At 40.3% G+C, this 16,899-nt stretch overlaps 1 protein-coding gene across 1 annotated transcript in view; it reads right to left on the bottom strand.

The window, feature by feature from the left end:
- Window positions 1-7,231: 7,231 nt before the first annotated feature.
- Window positions 7,232-16,899, bottom strand: part of LOC149289393 (protein Jade-1-like) — a 32,662-nt gene continuing 22,994 nt past the window's right edge. Inside the window, exons 8-10 of the mRNA XM_089490705.1 lie at window positions 11,190-11,699; window positions 9,668-9,785; window positions 7,232-8,112 (exon numbers count right to left, since the gene is read on the bottom strand). Coding sequence (XP_089346831.1) covers window positions 7,232-8,112; window positions 9,668-9,785; window positions 11,190-11,699 — 1,509 coding nt within the window. The remainder of the gene's footprint in view (window positions 8,113-9,667; window positions 9,786-11,189; window positions 11,700-16,899) is intronic.

Here is a 16,899-nt window from a genome sequence, read left to right as displayed (position 1 = left end):
GCTGCATTCGTTTCCTGTATTGTTTTTATTATATTTTTTATCACCTTATTAATAGATAATGTTTACTTTTTGTGCACGGCTAATCTTGTGCCTGCAGCACATTAACAAAAATATTATGTCTTGGTTCTTTCAAACCAATATTCATCCATGTACATACTAAACATTTGAAAACCACTGTTTATATTATGCATAATTTATTCTTTGTAGCCCATGGTCTGAGTAATAGCCTGTGAAATAAAGCATTCAGGCAGACACTGAAACCCGTCAGCATACATATTATATTTTCACTAGGAAATTGAGCTGCTTGGCAATTTCTGAATTTGGGCACTATTTACTTCACATTAACCTATTTCCTGGAAACTGTAAATCTGCCCGACTGTGTCAATTTCTTTCAGTAGTCTTCTGTTATTGTTAAGCACATTTTCTGTAGCGATTCTGCTAAATAAATACTCCATTGTTTTGTAGCAGTAGCTGGGGTTGAAGAAGTTAGAGGACCAAGTCTGGGGGACATGGTCACCACTTTTTATGGTTGACGCAGGAGAGAAAATTAGATTCTTGATCATATTCCAATCCTCTTTCACATATGCTACATTCATTTCTTAGTCCATGAGGGGACATCCATAGTAATTGCTCTAACAAGGAGCCTTGAGAGTAAAAGTACGCAGTATCTCCCAAACCCGAACTCCCGTGACTTTTAACCTGAGTGGTGTTACCTAGCTACTGTACAGCTTTAGTTTCCAACAACTGGATGTGTTACTTTGACTACACCTGATCTACAAGATTCTGCACAGGATGAAAAGTGCATTGACGGTACTAGCATTTGTATAGCAGCCACTTATTTTATTGTTTACCATAAATAACTGATATAATTAGGTATAGCATGAGGAGGTAATTGTTGCGCCATTCAACAGTGCGTCACCTAATACACGGAAATTCTGCAGATCATCAAGAAACCCGGTTTGCAACATACTGGATTAGTTGGAACGATATAAAGTATGGTTTATAACAGTTCTAGAGTTAAAATAGACTTTAGACTCCCGTTAAAGAAACAAATGTCACCGATTTAATCATACTTTATACAATTCCAACTAATCCTGTTCCTGCTGGAGAAGCTGACTGGGGTTGGCCCTTCATAATAACTATAAAGAATGTAAGTTGGAACTGAAGCTCCCTAGCATACTCTCGTTCTAGTGAATAAGCCTCATAAAATGTGCTTCATTGATGGGGCATGACTGCTCCATTAAAATACTTTGACGATACACTTTATGGTGTCTGACTTGACTGTGCCCTTGGCAAACCCCCTGAAAACCACTGCTTTATTAGCCACATTATCGTAATAAGCTTGGCAGTAATGAAAACCAGCTTTGCACACTCATACACGCTGCCAGAGTACCGGTCTCCAGTCCTTACTGCAGGCTTTATTGTTCAATTATATATAAGTATGTGAGCGGTGATGTTCCTTGGCCAAATGTACTTTTATATTTTATTCATTTATGTAGGGTTGTTTCTTTAAGGTTACTTTAAAAAAAAATTTACAATCACCTAGTCTACAACCACAAACACAACAATTACCAAGAAACAAGAATGATATGCAAAAGTTCTCCCGCTTTCTTCCAGCTATCAGAATTCATGCATGCATTCATGCTTAGGTGTAAATACAAGGCCTTTTTAAGAACTGACAAGTATTGTGGCTTTTTATAACAGCTGCAATTCTACAGAATACACTACTGACAGTTATCATTGCTGTGCTGAATGTTTTCAAAGTCAATGGGACTTCAGGGCCCTTCTGATTTATATAGGTTAGGAAGTCCCCTGCAGTCACTTTGTTCCTGGAACTATATAACGTTGCATTAGTCACCAAGTGTAATTTACTCTTCAAATGTCAAACCTGTCATCTCAGCGATTGTAAAAATTATCGCATACGTTTAGGGGAAAAAAGAAAAGTGTGTTTTGAAAGGTAAGAAGCAGATGGTGCTTTATAAACATCTACTGGAACAAAACTCACTTGTATGCAAGTGCCTCGGAAAAAAAGACATTTGCTAATGAACCAACGGAGCTGCCACCCTGATGAGATATGTCCATTTGCGCCGTGGGATCTTCGCAAAGAGCATTGCTTTTACGGAGGTAATTTTGGGAATGCATTGATTTCTGATGGAAATGGAATATATTTGCGGAAAATGGGGGTTCTACCTACACAAGGCTGACATTTTGAGTATTCATGGTCACAATATCTATTATTCAGTTGTAAGAATCTCATTTTCAAAAATGTTCTTTTAGGGCATTTAATTGGTTGCATTTTTTTTCTCTGCATGCGAGTAAATTTGTTTTTCTGAATGCATCCTGTGTGTGCCGCTTTATTTAGTCAACTTGCCCCCTACCACCATCACAACCTGATTAAAGGGAACCACAAAGCATATGGTGAGATTTCTCTAGTAATGCTTCCAGTTATAATTGCAGTGGCGTTGCCCAACACCCTAGAAATCCCTACTTCCCGATGTTATGCCTCACATCTGCCCAAGTGAACTTTTCCTGTTTCCCACTGTTTTTATGAATAATATGCACCTTTTCTACTGGACGGCCATAAACACAATTACTTAGGAGCAGGCCCTGCTGAGCACACCTAGATTCAAGAACCACCTCAAAGCAGAACTCACAGCTAGCACAACCTCTCCTCAAACGATATTAATGGCGCTTTCCTGAAGCCTAAACTCCAAGCCTATTAACGTAGGTATAAGCTATTCTGGAAAGCCCTCCAGTCAACAGATTTAAAAAGTTTTAGCAGCTTAATGGTCCTCAGAATACATTTCAGTAGAAACACTTCAGAGGAAACATTTAAGAATAATATAAAAATCAATACCAGTATGCTAAAGGGTGATTATACTGGCAGAATTGGTTTGGTACGATTATGCTTATAAAATGTGTAGCTTCTCTTTCCAATGGCCTTCTGATGCAGCTGAGTTTGAGGGTTTTTGTATATTAAACTTTGAAAGATGCATTTTGTTTAATAACATTGCTTATAATTTGCATTTATGAAAAGGATTTGAGCAATAGAGAATTTTCCCAATATATTTATTTGCAACTAGTTAATATTTTTATAATATTAGACAGTTGGTATTAGGTATTTTAGCTAAATTAGGTATTTAGGCAACCTAGTTTATCGAGCGTGACTTCCTGATCCATTATATGCAGATCTCTTTTAAAATCTGCTTCACCAACATGGTTAATTCAGAAAAACACAAAGATTGAATAATCTGTTAAAATCTTTCCCGCAGTACTGTTGCTTGTCACCATATAAACCAATGGGCTGTTCCTGATGATTTGACTTCCATTGCGTTGGTTGGTATGGTGGTGGGACCACTTTGCACCAAAACTGCGATTTTAGATGTAAATCACATTGTTTGATAGCACGAGACCTAATAAATCAGACATGATATATACATATAGTTCTGTAAGCACCAACTCATAATAATTACAACTTTTCCTTATTGTTCCTTTGTGATGATGTAATAAGTAAAACGAGAAAAAAAAACTAGGAAAATGTACAGCATTTATTCACATAAAGACAAAAAGGCACAATTCTACTCATCATATGAAAAAATAAAGCTGGCTTCAACTAGCTTATAAACATTTAAATAAGAGAAAAAGCAAAGCAGAAACAAGAAAATAAATACAAGTGTCCTATATCATCGTTTTTCCCATTACAGTCTTTGTCCATTGTGTACGGTACATAAAATGTTTGGCAGACATTAGTAGAAAGTTACATTGGGCCACTACTGAAACATCACTTAGACTGGAGGCTCCACAGTGGTCCAGATTGATGGAAGTGTTAAGAGTAGGTTTAAACACAAAAAAAATACTTCATAAACTACTCATATAGCATTGAGGATTTTTAAGGGCATATAACCCCCTACCAGAAAGGATAGTTTTAATAGCAGATCAAGTGTTCTTAGCCAGGACTAGAACCTTTGATGTATAATTCATTTATTCAAGGATGTTGCCTGATGGCATTCTTTCATTACTCAAACATTTCTATCATTTTCTGACACCAACTTGAAATCTCCCATGATCCAGCAATCCCTAGAATCCCCCTGGATGAACTTTCCAGGCGTCTTGATTCAGAAAGTAATGGGGCTGAAAGGTAAGTAGTTCCACAAGGTCTACATACTGAAACAATACATTGGAAAACCACCAATCTCCCGCAGACTCCATCCTTAGTAAATGCACACTTATAATACGCCAGCACAAGTTACCGTTAGTAATATTCCACCAAACACGGAGCTCGGAGCCAAACTATGCAGAGAAATTGAGGATCATGTTATCCTAGCCATGACTTATGAGTCTGAAGACACGCAGGACTGGAAATGCTAGATGTTCTTGAAGGTGTTCTCTTGATTGGTTGGAGAGATGAGAAGAAAAATCCTAACTGCAGGCTGGTTAATAAAATCATGAAATGAAACCTCTCCTGAAACTACGTTAAGGCAGAAAGTCTCAGCACTAAGGGAGGGAGAACAATAGAATTTAAAATGTATTTTTTATGTTATGCTATATACACCTTGCATAGCAGAAGATTGGACAAACTCTATGGCATAGAGGAAGATTATACCACCGCCAAAAGTTCATTGAGCTTTTTTATGTGATATCCTGGGTGGATAAACAAGTTGGACTTTACTTTGCTACATGGCTATTAAAATATGCCCTTTTCTTAGACTGTAATTTACCATGTTAACGAGCAAAAATCAAAGTACTAAACACTGATCTCCCTTCTATCATCCTGGAAGCACTTTGTGACAATTATAACCTTCAGGTCTGGATACATGGGGACATGCGTCTTTACAAGTCTTAGATTCCTTCCTTCACCGTGGGTTCTTTAGTCTGCAGTACATTCTTTTATTTGCTGGTAATAAAGTGTTAGACAATAGAAAGCAAAATTAAAGGTAAAGCATAGGTTTCAAAATTCACCATAGTGCAAATTAATTGTGTAAGTCATAAAGTGTCCAAATAAGCCGACAACTGGTAAAATGCCTTTAAGAAAAGGTGTCTTCCTATCCAATATGACGTGGGCTTTTTCAAATGTTTTGAGAACCTAAACACGCACTTCTGCAGATCCTAAAAACAAATACAAAATAAACACGGATTTAAGAGAAAATCCAGTAAGAATGTACAGAATTCAAAGTAATTGATACAAAAATGAATGTGTTAGGTAGGTGACAGTGTATGGCTTGTCAACCAGTTTTACATTTTGAGGTGGGTTTAACATAGATCACACAGATGATTAACATCCAGGTCCCCTACCAGAAGACAAAAGCAAATTTGGTGAGACTGATCTGGGCACATTTACTCAGGCCCAGCCCATAAATATGAAATAACATCCCTTTTTCTTAAATGTATTCACTTGTGGGGTTAATAGGACATAAGAACCACCCCAAAGTTAGTGGGAAAGCATAGATTCATACTGGATTATTATACACACACACACACACACACACACACACACACACACACATAAGGTGCCAAAGTTTAACAGATACCTGCAACAATCCCAAATATTTGAGTATGCTGACGCATCCACATGCTCAGTACCAATATTTGTCGATATATGTTGTGTTACTTAGCAGAAACGGCTTTCAAAGGCAGCACAAAACGGCTAGAGGGTGTAGAAAGCAAATAGTTTGGTCTACACTGGGAATATCTAATTAATTAATCTTAATTAATATCTTCAAGAAGAGATGGAAGGAAGTGACCCGGCCAATTTAGTGAAGCACAACCGGTTTAAAATCCAAATTGCAGTAGCCTGTAGCAGATTTGAAAAATGACTGCAGATTGCCAAACACCATTCCTATCTGCCCAGAGACCAAACGTTGCCCCAGACGCCCCATAATCAGCTGTCGTTCATGGGGCGTCCAAGCCAAAGCCAGAGAGTTCCCAGGTGTGATTGACAGACCAAAAGTTTAAAGAATACATTTGGTTAGTAATTCATTATTATCGCAGCCACTGAAACCAACAGGCTTTTCAGCTAAAGTCATTCTTGTTATTGTACCTTTATTATTGCATTAATCCTTTATGCTGAAGGGGTGAGAGAGTGATCTATTATTGCTGTCTGTGTTTAACACAAAATGGTCGCTGGAACTCTTCGATTAAAAGTTAAGTAGTGAAAATGGAATGCAAGTTTTCAGAGTTCTATAATTACCCCTAACAAAACACACGTTTTATATTAGTAAAGTCCTACATATAAAACTTAGAAGAGATCATGGATATTGGGTTTTGGGCAGATATACAGCTTTGTACAGTAGTCTGGATAAACTAGAATAAGCATTCAACCAATGCTTCTGCGTTTTGTGCATCAGACGTACTTGAAATGGACTAAGATTCTGTTGAACTTTTGTAATCTTTGAAACTGTCCGCTGACTGCCTACGTTTATCAGACCATGACATTTTCCTATATCAAGAGGAAATAATTATGCATCATACCCCTTACTCTTTGTCCCACACACAATCCAACTGGAATCGAAGGCCAGGGGAAGATGCAGCAGATATGCTAGTATGTAAGCAAAAGGTGAGAGCATGTGTGTACAGGGCAAAACTTTGGTTTTCATGGAAGGAAGTTCCCTTTGATTTGAAGATTCATGAAAAGTCTATCACACAATCATCTCAGACACAGGCATCTCAGACATATTCCTTCATATCACAACTTCTATTTCTTGGTCTACCATAGTGAATACCCAGAACACTTGGCCACAAACAGCATGAATGGGCGGATAACTTTTCTTAAGACCATGCTTGAAAGACAGACCAAGTTGCAGTGCAAAGAAATGTAATGGGCCAGAAGTGCAAAACGGCGTACCCAAGACAGTAACAACCTTTGTGTTATCGCTTCAAAAAGCAATAACTTGTGCTTTCAAGGGGCAAATGAAAGCAATTCCAGTGCAGCTTAACCTCTTGTAAACCAACAAAATGGACAGTCTTCATGCCCAAGAAAAACAGATAAACAAATGTGTGCTCAGCTATACCGTGGAAGCAAAACTACAGGGGTAAGACGAAAATCAGTGATTTTCGAGTGCAAGTAAACAAGTTGGAACAAATAAGGGAAGAGCTGGTTATTGACCTGTCAGGTTACAGACTAAGTAACAACTCTTTCCTGTCCTCCTGTGTACACAAAAATAATGCCTTAGCAAGTAAGCAAGCAGACACTCTTCCAGCAACAATGCTGAAGAACCATCACTAGAACGCCCAGTCATGATGCTAGGATGCTTCTCCTAATGATGTCTGTCTCGTATCCTCTGCTGATGGTGCTGCCTGGTGCTAGCCTCTGCATTCGGCACTTCTCTGTTGATTCCGGCTCAGAGTCACTCATCTCCACATCTGGGACGTACCCATCATTCTCATTGTCTGTTTTCAAATCGTCATTTGTCCTGTCTTTCGGGGAAACAGGCCCAAGGTACTGGCGTTTCTGGTTTGGCCTTGAGGAATCCACTTTTTCTTGTTGCTGTTGTCTCTCTCCTTTCTTTGGAATTCGGAATCCCCCCCAGTTTTTGACAGGACTAGTGGGCGCTTTGACCGAAGACTGGCTGCAATGTATTTTGATTAATGAGCCACTGTACCTATTTGAGCTGTTCCCGGAGGTTTTCTTTGTGATTGTAGCAGCGGCGGTTGATCTCCCACCGCACTGGCTGGGGTTACGCTTGTTTTCAGCCTGTTTATCTGACAGCTCTGAGGGTCTCAGTGGTTTAGGTTGGTGCTTTAGAGGCTTTTCTTTCAGCTCTGCTCTAATAATTTCACATTGCGAACGACTGTCACGCCTTTTCCTGTGTTCTGGCATGGTCATCTCATTTTTCTGCTGCACAGGTGAAATCCTTCCAACGGTCCTTTCGAAAGAAATGGTACAGTCAGAAAGCTGCATTTCCTTCTTCCTGCTGGAACACCTGGGCCGTGAATGCCCAGTTTTCCCTTCATTCTCCGATCTGCTCTTCTTGTGGGACATTTTCATGGAATGTCCCAATGAAGAGCTCAGCTGTTTTCTGAAGTATGCCGAATGCCACTTTAAGTCTTCTATCTTTGGTGCATCTGGGTCCAGTGGTTGAGAATTAAAAAGCAACATTGTCTCCATAGGTATATCTGCTTTGTAAAGAAACAAAAAATAAATATGGTCATACCAATTACACCTTACGATAATCATTCAGCTCGATATTTACTTCATTGTACATTTTTACAAATCATGATTTCCTGAGCTGTCATACTGCTCTTAATCAGTTCCCAAAAAGAAGTAATATGAAATACCAATGATACCCTAAAGAAGCACTTGATATAAAAGAAAGGACCAAGGTATTAAAAAGAGATAACTCTGGGGCAAGGTTCGAAATGTAAAGCTTTTACAAAAATTAAAATATGTTCTATTAAAATCAAATATTAATACCTTGCTCCTTTCTTTTCTCCTTCAGAAGAGGAATGGTGTCATAACCCAGTGCTCAGCATTATTCGCTGGCGAGTAATCATGGTGCACCCTGCCTCATATATGACATCATATCTGGGCACTCTGCAGTGAGGTCAGGTGCACCATGATGGAGGCCTGCAAGAAGAAGTACTTCAGAAAAGGTAAATGATGGGGAAAGATAGTATAGGATAGAAAAAAAAAAAAGAGATAAAGACAGAGAGAAAGGGAGAGATAATGAAAAGAGGACAATTATGTGAAAGAAAAGGGATGTGGAAAAGGAGAAACAATATTGGGAGGGGAGGATTGATAACGCGTAAGGGAGGAATATGGAGAAAGGGGAGAGATGAGATAAAGAGAAAGAGGAGAGACAGCGAAATAGGAGGAGATGAGATATATAGAAAAGAAGTAGATATAATCAGAAAGGGGAATCAAAGAAAAGAGAAATAAAAGAAAGAGGAGAAGGGTGAATAGATTGAGATGAAAAAAAGAGGGGAGCAATAAAGAAAAAAGAGGAGGAGAAGGGAGAGATAAAGAGAAGGGAAGGAGAAAAAGAGAAGGGGATAGAAAGATGAGAGATAAAAAAGGGAGTAAAAAAGAAAGGGGAGGAGAGATAATGGGAGAAAGCAGGAAAGAGAATGGGAAAAATAAAGAGAAAAAGGAGAGATAAAAAGAAACAAAAAGGAGAGGGACAAAGAGAAGAGGAGGGTGATGAGAAAAGTAGGGGCATGGGAAAGGCGAGAGATAGGCTGAATATCCTGTGGATGCAATCGGGTCATGTTCCATGTCTGTGTGCAATGTAGGTGCTGCAGCAAGTCCTATTTGTGCAATCTGGGTGTCAGGGCTGGCCTCTGTGGTGTGCGACCTGTGATCTATGCCTACAGTTTTTGGTTTCCATACATTATTTTCTTGATCAATAACTTCAGGGCTTGTGATTTTATAGTTGGTCTATACCTGCAATACTGTGTTTTCATGTGGTGTTTATTTGAGCTATACCTGAACTACATGTGGGTGTGTAGCACAGTGAAGGAAAGGACAAAGGGCGCTATCAATGCAGGGGGGGAGCACATGACCCAGCCTTCAAGGACAGGGCACAAAGGGTGGACCCAGGTGGCCAAGACAAGGTTTTGCCTAGGTTGCACCAGCTCTTCTTCAGAATAGCCATATTTGAACTGTGATATGTTCCCTACGTCATAAACCTGGTAAGTTAAAAACATTATACCAAGCTGAAAAGGGACGTACCAGCACTTTTTTCCTGATCCACAAGTTTGGTATAAAGATTAAATATTTGCTCCTGCACTTTGCACACAGAACGTTTCATCTTTTCCCGCCGTGTCACCATGTACGTAAGATTACGCACCTATAAAGCAGATGGGAAAAATAAGTAGTGTTTTTTCCCCCATTATCACAACTAACACACACATTATGTGTATATATATATATATATATATATATATATATATATATATATATATATATATATATATATTGTGACAGGGAACAGGGCATTGTGGTGGATAACATGTACATTTCCCACAAAATACTGCAGTGCAATGTATTCGATAACCCCAGGGAGAATGTTTTGTTACCAGCAAAGTAATGGTAATGTTGTAGTTATGTTTGGGTCCCTGGGGTGGAGCATTTGGAGAGAAGGGAGGGCCAGTGCTCCACTCCACAGTTTACTTGCAGCAGGTGATGCAGCCAGTCCAGGAGTTCTGGTTCAGAGATTTACTCACCTGTTACCAATGAGCAGCAGGGGGCTGCTACAAAAAGGAGCCCTGTAAGTTAGTCAGGTGAGAAACATACAAGCAGTGAGTGAGACTGCATTTTCTCCTAAACAAATCTGCTGAACGGTTCCTAAACGAAAAAGGTCTGTGCTAAATGGTTTTTTGTTGGTAGCGGGTAAGCCGTCCAACGATAGTTGGTTTTTGTTTGTCAGTAAGTGCTCAGAGAGCAAGGCTTTTCTTTTTGTTTGTTTTAAGACCTTTTAATAAAAAGGACTACAATTCTAAAAATAATTCAGCCTTATGTGGTATTTCAAACCTTAAGACTGTGTGGTTACATGATCCCAGCTCACAATATTATATATATATATATATATATATATATATATATAAATGGATTGAAGCTTCGCTTTCACAATGGTTTCATTAAGAGTCGCTGGGGTAAAAGTAATATCACCTCTTTGAAGAGGATGTTATGGCTCAAGAAAGCCAAAGTTTTGCATATCTCTGAGGCACACAAGGCCTACTCCTCAGCCACAGATTACAACTCGAAAAGGCTTACGATAGTTAAAGCACATGCCGTCTGGCTTCCTTCAAGCATTATTATCGTGTCAGATGTCTGAGAATAGTCCTCAAGTTCCTTGGAACTACTTCTATATATAGCATTCTCTAAATTTAGCAATCATTTTGACATAAACTAGACTTCACACCCTATATGCAGTAAGGAATGACAGATTATGAAAGAACAAAATGTTTCACAAGGAAGAAAAGGAGAAATTATATATATGCCTAGGGGGGAAGCACATTTAAAGGTAACCTAAATAACATTGCAATTTTAGGCCGTATAAGTGGAAGAGCCTAAAAGGTTCAATATATCCCCCTGTAAAGGGGGGGGGGGATGGGAATATGTTTTTATGAATTAAATTACATTATTATTAAAATGCCTAAAGAATTATGTTAAAAAGACTCTTGCTTGAAAGAAACGTGTACATATATAACATACAAACATACAGGACACGTTGGCAAACTCCACTCCTTACCCTCTCCAGGTCTTGGCGTAGATGAGTGAAGAGCTGGAGCCGACGGATAAGAACATCTTGCGCTCGCTTCGCCAGGTTATCTTCTTCATCCTTCCTTGGAGTTATGAGCGGTTTATTGAAGTTGGCTTTCCTCTTCAGCTTCCAGTACTGGTAAATAAAATCGATCACCTCGATTGGAACTTGAAGGGCTTCACTCACGTCTTGTACACTGACAAAAGTGTAGAAGTCGTCTTCGAGTTGCTGGAGTTTCAGTTTCCTCTGGCTGCCATGCTGGGAGGCGTTCAGTTCTGGTATACGGTCTAGATGAGATGGGGGGGTTTCAGTTCTTTCGTTGAAATCCTGTGTACCTTGGCTGATGAGACTATGGTCTGGTTTTTTGCCACAGCTGTGTTTTGGGCAATACGATTTGAATTTCACCTCATCCTCTTCTGTTAGAATAGTTTTCATCTCCAAACCGTGGTCGAAGGCACATGTCACGTGAAAGGCTGTGCGGCAGTTCCTAATCGAACACTGAACAGGAAGACGAAGAAGAAGAAAAAGTTATAAATCTCTGCATGCAAGAGACATATCTATCTATATATATATCTATATCTATATATATATGCCTTTCCTCTAAATCTACAATTTCATCACTTTTTCCGGTCATTTTGAGCTCTCGCACACTAAGCTCCCTGTTCCTGCATTGGTTTCAAAAATTCAGGGGTTTATTCACTAAAGCGAGAGCTTGCAGAGAAAGAGAGACAGAGAAAGGAGGAGAGCAGTCATCTCATGTCCCGGACTTAGAAATCCAAAATTCAGTGCTCTATAAAATAACATGGCGCTTTATCTTAAGGCTATACATCCACGTAAAGATGCTGAGTGTCCTTATTGGGACCAAGAATTCTGGATTTTGTTTTATTAGCGGTACAGTGGATGGCCACATGTCAACATGTTGATTAGTTTCTTTTTACCCAACACCCATTGTTGTTAAACCACTTAGCACTATTATAACGGCTCAATATGCAGAAAATAAACGATTGATGAACTACCAAAATATTATTTATCCTTTCCCGTTACAAGCACCTGTTAAGTGGTTTTGGTGAGGAACAAAGATACTGGCTTACTTTTCTCTGCACAAAGTGAGATTTGGATTATTTTATCACTTACAAGAAAATTGGGGTAATTTCTAAAGAGCTCATATGGTGTAGATGTTAAACGGTTAGCAATCAATGGAAAAACCCTCCAATCAGCAAAAACCCTTTAATTGCTATGATAATAGGGCCACATTGCAATTTCCATCAGATTGGGTCTGTAGAAATACAGCGTCAACAATTCCAACTGTAACAATGAACGTGAGAGATCTAGGTTTGAGCTCAGATGTAGAAAAGAATTAGTAATTTGTGAGCTGTTAATGGCTTCAAGCAGCCAATCTGTAGTGAACTTTATCAGACCATGTAGCAGTGCAGGAGCTGCAGCTTCTACCTAAGGTAAATCCTTTTCTTTTCAGTACTTTAATATGCTTTATTATTCAGGAAAGGCTGTCTGGGACATTATACTTCCCCTTTAATGTTACATTTCCAGAGATGTGAACGGTCTATGTCTTTAAGCCAAGGGTACATGATATTCTATAAAGGGTCCCTTATAAATGCAAGAGTCCTTTTCATTATTCACGGAAAAATCACCCAGCTAATCAATAGTTCAAACAGAAAACCGGTTCCCCCGAACATCACGACTCATTAGCAGATTTGGTGTGCTAGAATAATATTCACAGAAAAGCCATAGGCACACAGGCGCCGGGAAGTCTCCTGGCTCCCTTTCTTGAAGTGACGAGAGGTACATGACAGCTTTGTAAACTTACAGAAATGACTTTTTCTATATTAAACTGAAAAGATGCCAAATAACTTTCCTCGGGGTTTTCCTGTTCTAGCTGATTCAAAACACAATAAAAAAAAATGTTAAAAAAGCACGGGGTGGTTATTAAACGACTTTTACATCATTCAAAGCTATGCTTTCAGCAGACCGGAATCAATAAAGGGAAAAAAAAAAACTAGAAAGGGAAATTGGGACAGGCAAATACAACACAATAAAATACAAAAGATGTTATTGGAAAACTAGCGGAAGACTGCGGGCTGTAGTGGAGAAATCAATACTACATACCACAGATGACTGCAATCACCTGGGCAATGTCTAACAATTTAAGTGCAGAAAGGCTCCATTCATTATCCCATAGCAATTAAATCAGGCCCGTTGCTGAAATACACTGCCTGTTGACGCTGGAGTTTGCCGTTCATACAGTGCTTACCATCACGTACGGCGCTGTACCGACTGCAAGCACCACGAGTCTGGCCCGAGACGAATGGCCTGAAGAGCCTGTTGACTGCTTGAAGAAGTCACGGACATATTATCAATCTTTCCATGCCAGGCCTGCGCCATCATTAATAGCATAAACTTAACATAACTACTATGAGAGAGTGAGAGAGAGAGAGTGTACGAGAGAGAGAGAGAGAAAGTGTGTGTGTGAGGGCGTGAGAGTGTGTGAGGGCGTGAGAGTGTGTGTGTGTGAGGGCGTGCATGAGCGAGATCTATTCACTACTTGCCCTGAACAATGCATAGTTTAATCAGTGAAGAGAGTTTTAAAAATCTCCCACTTTCCTTTAGACTGGGCCAGCACTGCCCTTCTTGCAGGAGAAGCTAATTGGGGTTTGGCCTTCATAAATCATCGTGATATCAGTTAGTTGAAATCTTAAACTCTTCTACAAACTCACTCTTAAGTGAATAGGCCCCAGTGAGCGTGTTGTGTAAATCTTACGTAAGTCGATCATTCCGGAACTCTATGCGAAAGTCGAGTTTTACGTAACCCGGGGACATGTTTTATTTTACAGTATACCTCTCTTTCTCTGAAACTCCGTCTGCAATATTCGAGCCTTGGAGTACCTCTGCAAAAGGTCAGAGCCACGTCATGCCCTTTTGCAAAAGCACTCCAGGGAAGCCTGCACAATAGAGCGGGCAGGGGTAGAAGCAAGTGAAGAAAGAAGACATGAGAACAAGAAGCTGCAAAAAAGGATACAAGGACACGGAAGCGTTCAGCTTAGAAGGTAGGGAGATATTGAGAGAGCCCGAGAGAACATGAGAGAGCCAGAGAGTTAATGAGAGTGAGTGACAAAACAAATGTCATTACCGAATTAAAAAAGTCTTCCGGAATTTCGTCCGAACCGAAAGGGCAGGAAATTAAATTCATTGTCCAAAAATGAATGGACGAAAAAGAAAAAGTGAAACCTCTGGAATTACCACCATTTATGTATAAATTTGTTTTAAAATATGATATGATCTTCATCTAAGTTACAATAACGAACACAATCGGTTTTAACTCAAATTATTGTATTGTTCTTATCCATATTGAATACATCATTTAAACATTCACAGTGTGGGTTGGAAAAAGTATGTGAACCCCTATGCTATTACTTTAAGAACAGCTAATTGGGAGTTGGCAAACCTGGAGTCCAATCAACGACCGATTAAAAAAAAAAAAAAAAAAAAAAAAAAAAAAAAGCATCTCAAGAATTGTTGTTTTGAATAAAGCTGACTCCAAGGGCACAACGCAGAAGGTTAAAAAAGAACCCTAGAGTAACAGCTTGAGGGAATCATTGGAACTGGTTAACACCTATGTTCATGAATCTACATATGCAAAACAAGAACAGGCATGGAGTCCATGGCGGGACAACAAAAAAAGAAGCCACTGCTCTCCAAGTTGTTTTGTGTTCTGATGAAACTACGATTGAATTGTTCGGGAAGAATTGCAGCACTACGTATGGGGTAAAAAGGGCACAGCATACCCAAAGGAAAATACCATGTCAATGGTAAAGTATGGTGGAGGGAGCATCATGATTTAGGGCTGCTTTTTTGTCTTAGGGCCTCATCAAGGGGAGTTCCCAAGTTTATCAATGTATCTCAGAAACATAATTCTTAGGATCAGCCCAAACTAAAAAAAATTAAATAAGGGCATGACTGTAGAAAGTGGGATAGAGAGATACATATATTTCCTTAAATTTGCTTGTAGAGTAGTAAATAATCTGGAATAATTAATCATTAATGATTAAGTAGATCATTTGGAAGTGAAATAGCTTCACGTGTTAAAGGTTATATTGAAAAAGTTATTGTGTGAATGGGCTACAAACAAAAAAAGAGGGATTCCCCGTTATGGTGTCAGCTACTTAATGTAAAATACACTTTCCAGGAAAGCATCACTTATAATAAACTATTTTCAGAAAGGATGCCTGTGAGGATACTTAATTACGTTAAGTGTACACTGGTAACATGGCAACAGAATATAACCTTGCCTGTCCTCCTCTTACCTATGTACTAATTGGGAAACGTCCCTCTACCCAGATAACGATGATAATGGTTCTCCAAAATACGAGCATGTCTCCCAGGACAACAGACTTCCTTGCTTCTTCATTTTGCTCTTTGTTTACCGTGATTTACGTGCATTGGAGCCCATGTTACATCTTGATGGGCCTAGACAAGACTTCATTTGTCCTTCATAATATTCCCTAAATACCCCCTGTGACAGCTTAAAATTTACATTAACATTCTTATTTTGTTATGATGTAATAAAAAAACAATATTTTCAAAGTACAAAAACCCAAACACAATATTTATGAAACAAAATAACCCCAAACATTCTGAAAAGAGGTGGACTATTACTGTTCAAGAAACTTTGCACCCAGCACTTTGCACCCGGCACTTTGCACCCGGCACTTTGCACCCGGCACTTTGCACCCAGCCCTGGCACTTTGCACCCAGCACTTTGCCCCACCCCTGGCACTTTGCACCCGGCACTTTGCCCCAGCCCTGGCACTTTGCACCCAGAACTTTGCACCCAGCACTTTGCACCCAGCCCTGGCACTTTGCACCCAGCCCTGGCACTTTGCACCCAGCCCTGGCACTTTGCACCCAGCCCTGGCACTTTGCACCCAGCCCTGGCACTTTGCACCCAGCCCTGGCACCCAGTCTCCAACTCTGCCCTGCACCCAGCCCTGCCCCCACATTCTGCCCTTCCCCCACACTCACACCCTGCACCCACTCTGCTCTGCACCCACACTCTGCCCTGCACCCAGTCTCCAACTCTGCCCTGCACCCCCACCCCCACTCTGCCCTGCACCCAGTCTCCTGCCCTGCCCCCACACTCACACCCTGCCCTGCATCCCCACCCCCACCCTGCCCTGCACTCAGTCTCCTACCCTGGCCTGCCCCCCCACCCCCACTCTGCCCTGCATCCCCTGAAGCCCCACCCCCACCCCCGCGAATCGCTCTGTGCGAACGGAGCCACTCGCACAGAGCGAACCGCTCTGTGCGAACGGAGCCACTCGCACAGAGCGAACCGCAACTAAAAGAAGGCACGTGTAGCGGAAGCGGGGAACGCTCGCGGAGGTAAGTAAAAGGAGCCGAGTGCTCCAACAACGAATCGATCACTCGATTAATCGATAACGGAAATCGTCGACAACGATTTCCGTTATCGATTATTATCGATTTGTTGTTTCAGCCCTAATTGAGATTGTATATAAGTTCTGTGTGTTTGTAATAAAGAGAGTTCTTCTTGGTTAACTACGAATGGTGGTCTGGATGACCCGTGGATAGCTGAGTGCGATCCGTATGAGGGACTGACTGGTGATTCCTCAGCCCTCAAACAGGGGGACCCAGCCTTGGGTGCGGTGACCCTGTAACATTGGTT

This window comes from Sceloporus occidentalis, unplaced genomic scaffold, assembly GCF_023333645.1.
Source record: "Sceloporus occidentalis isolate IW3139 unplaced genomic scaffold, rSceOcc1.0.p SCAF_46, whole genome shotgun sequence".
Classification (NCBI taxonomy): domain Eukaryota; kingdom Metazoa; phylum Chordata; class Lepidosauria; order Squamata; family Phrynosomatidae; genus Sceloporus; species Sceloporus occidentalis.
Note: the sequence above shows the minus strand (reverse complement) of the source record. Positions and strands in the feature narration are given on the sequence as shown.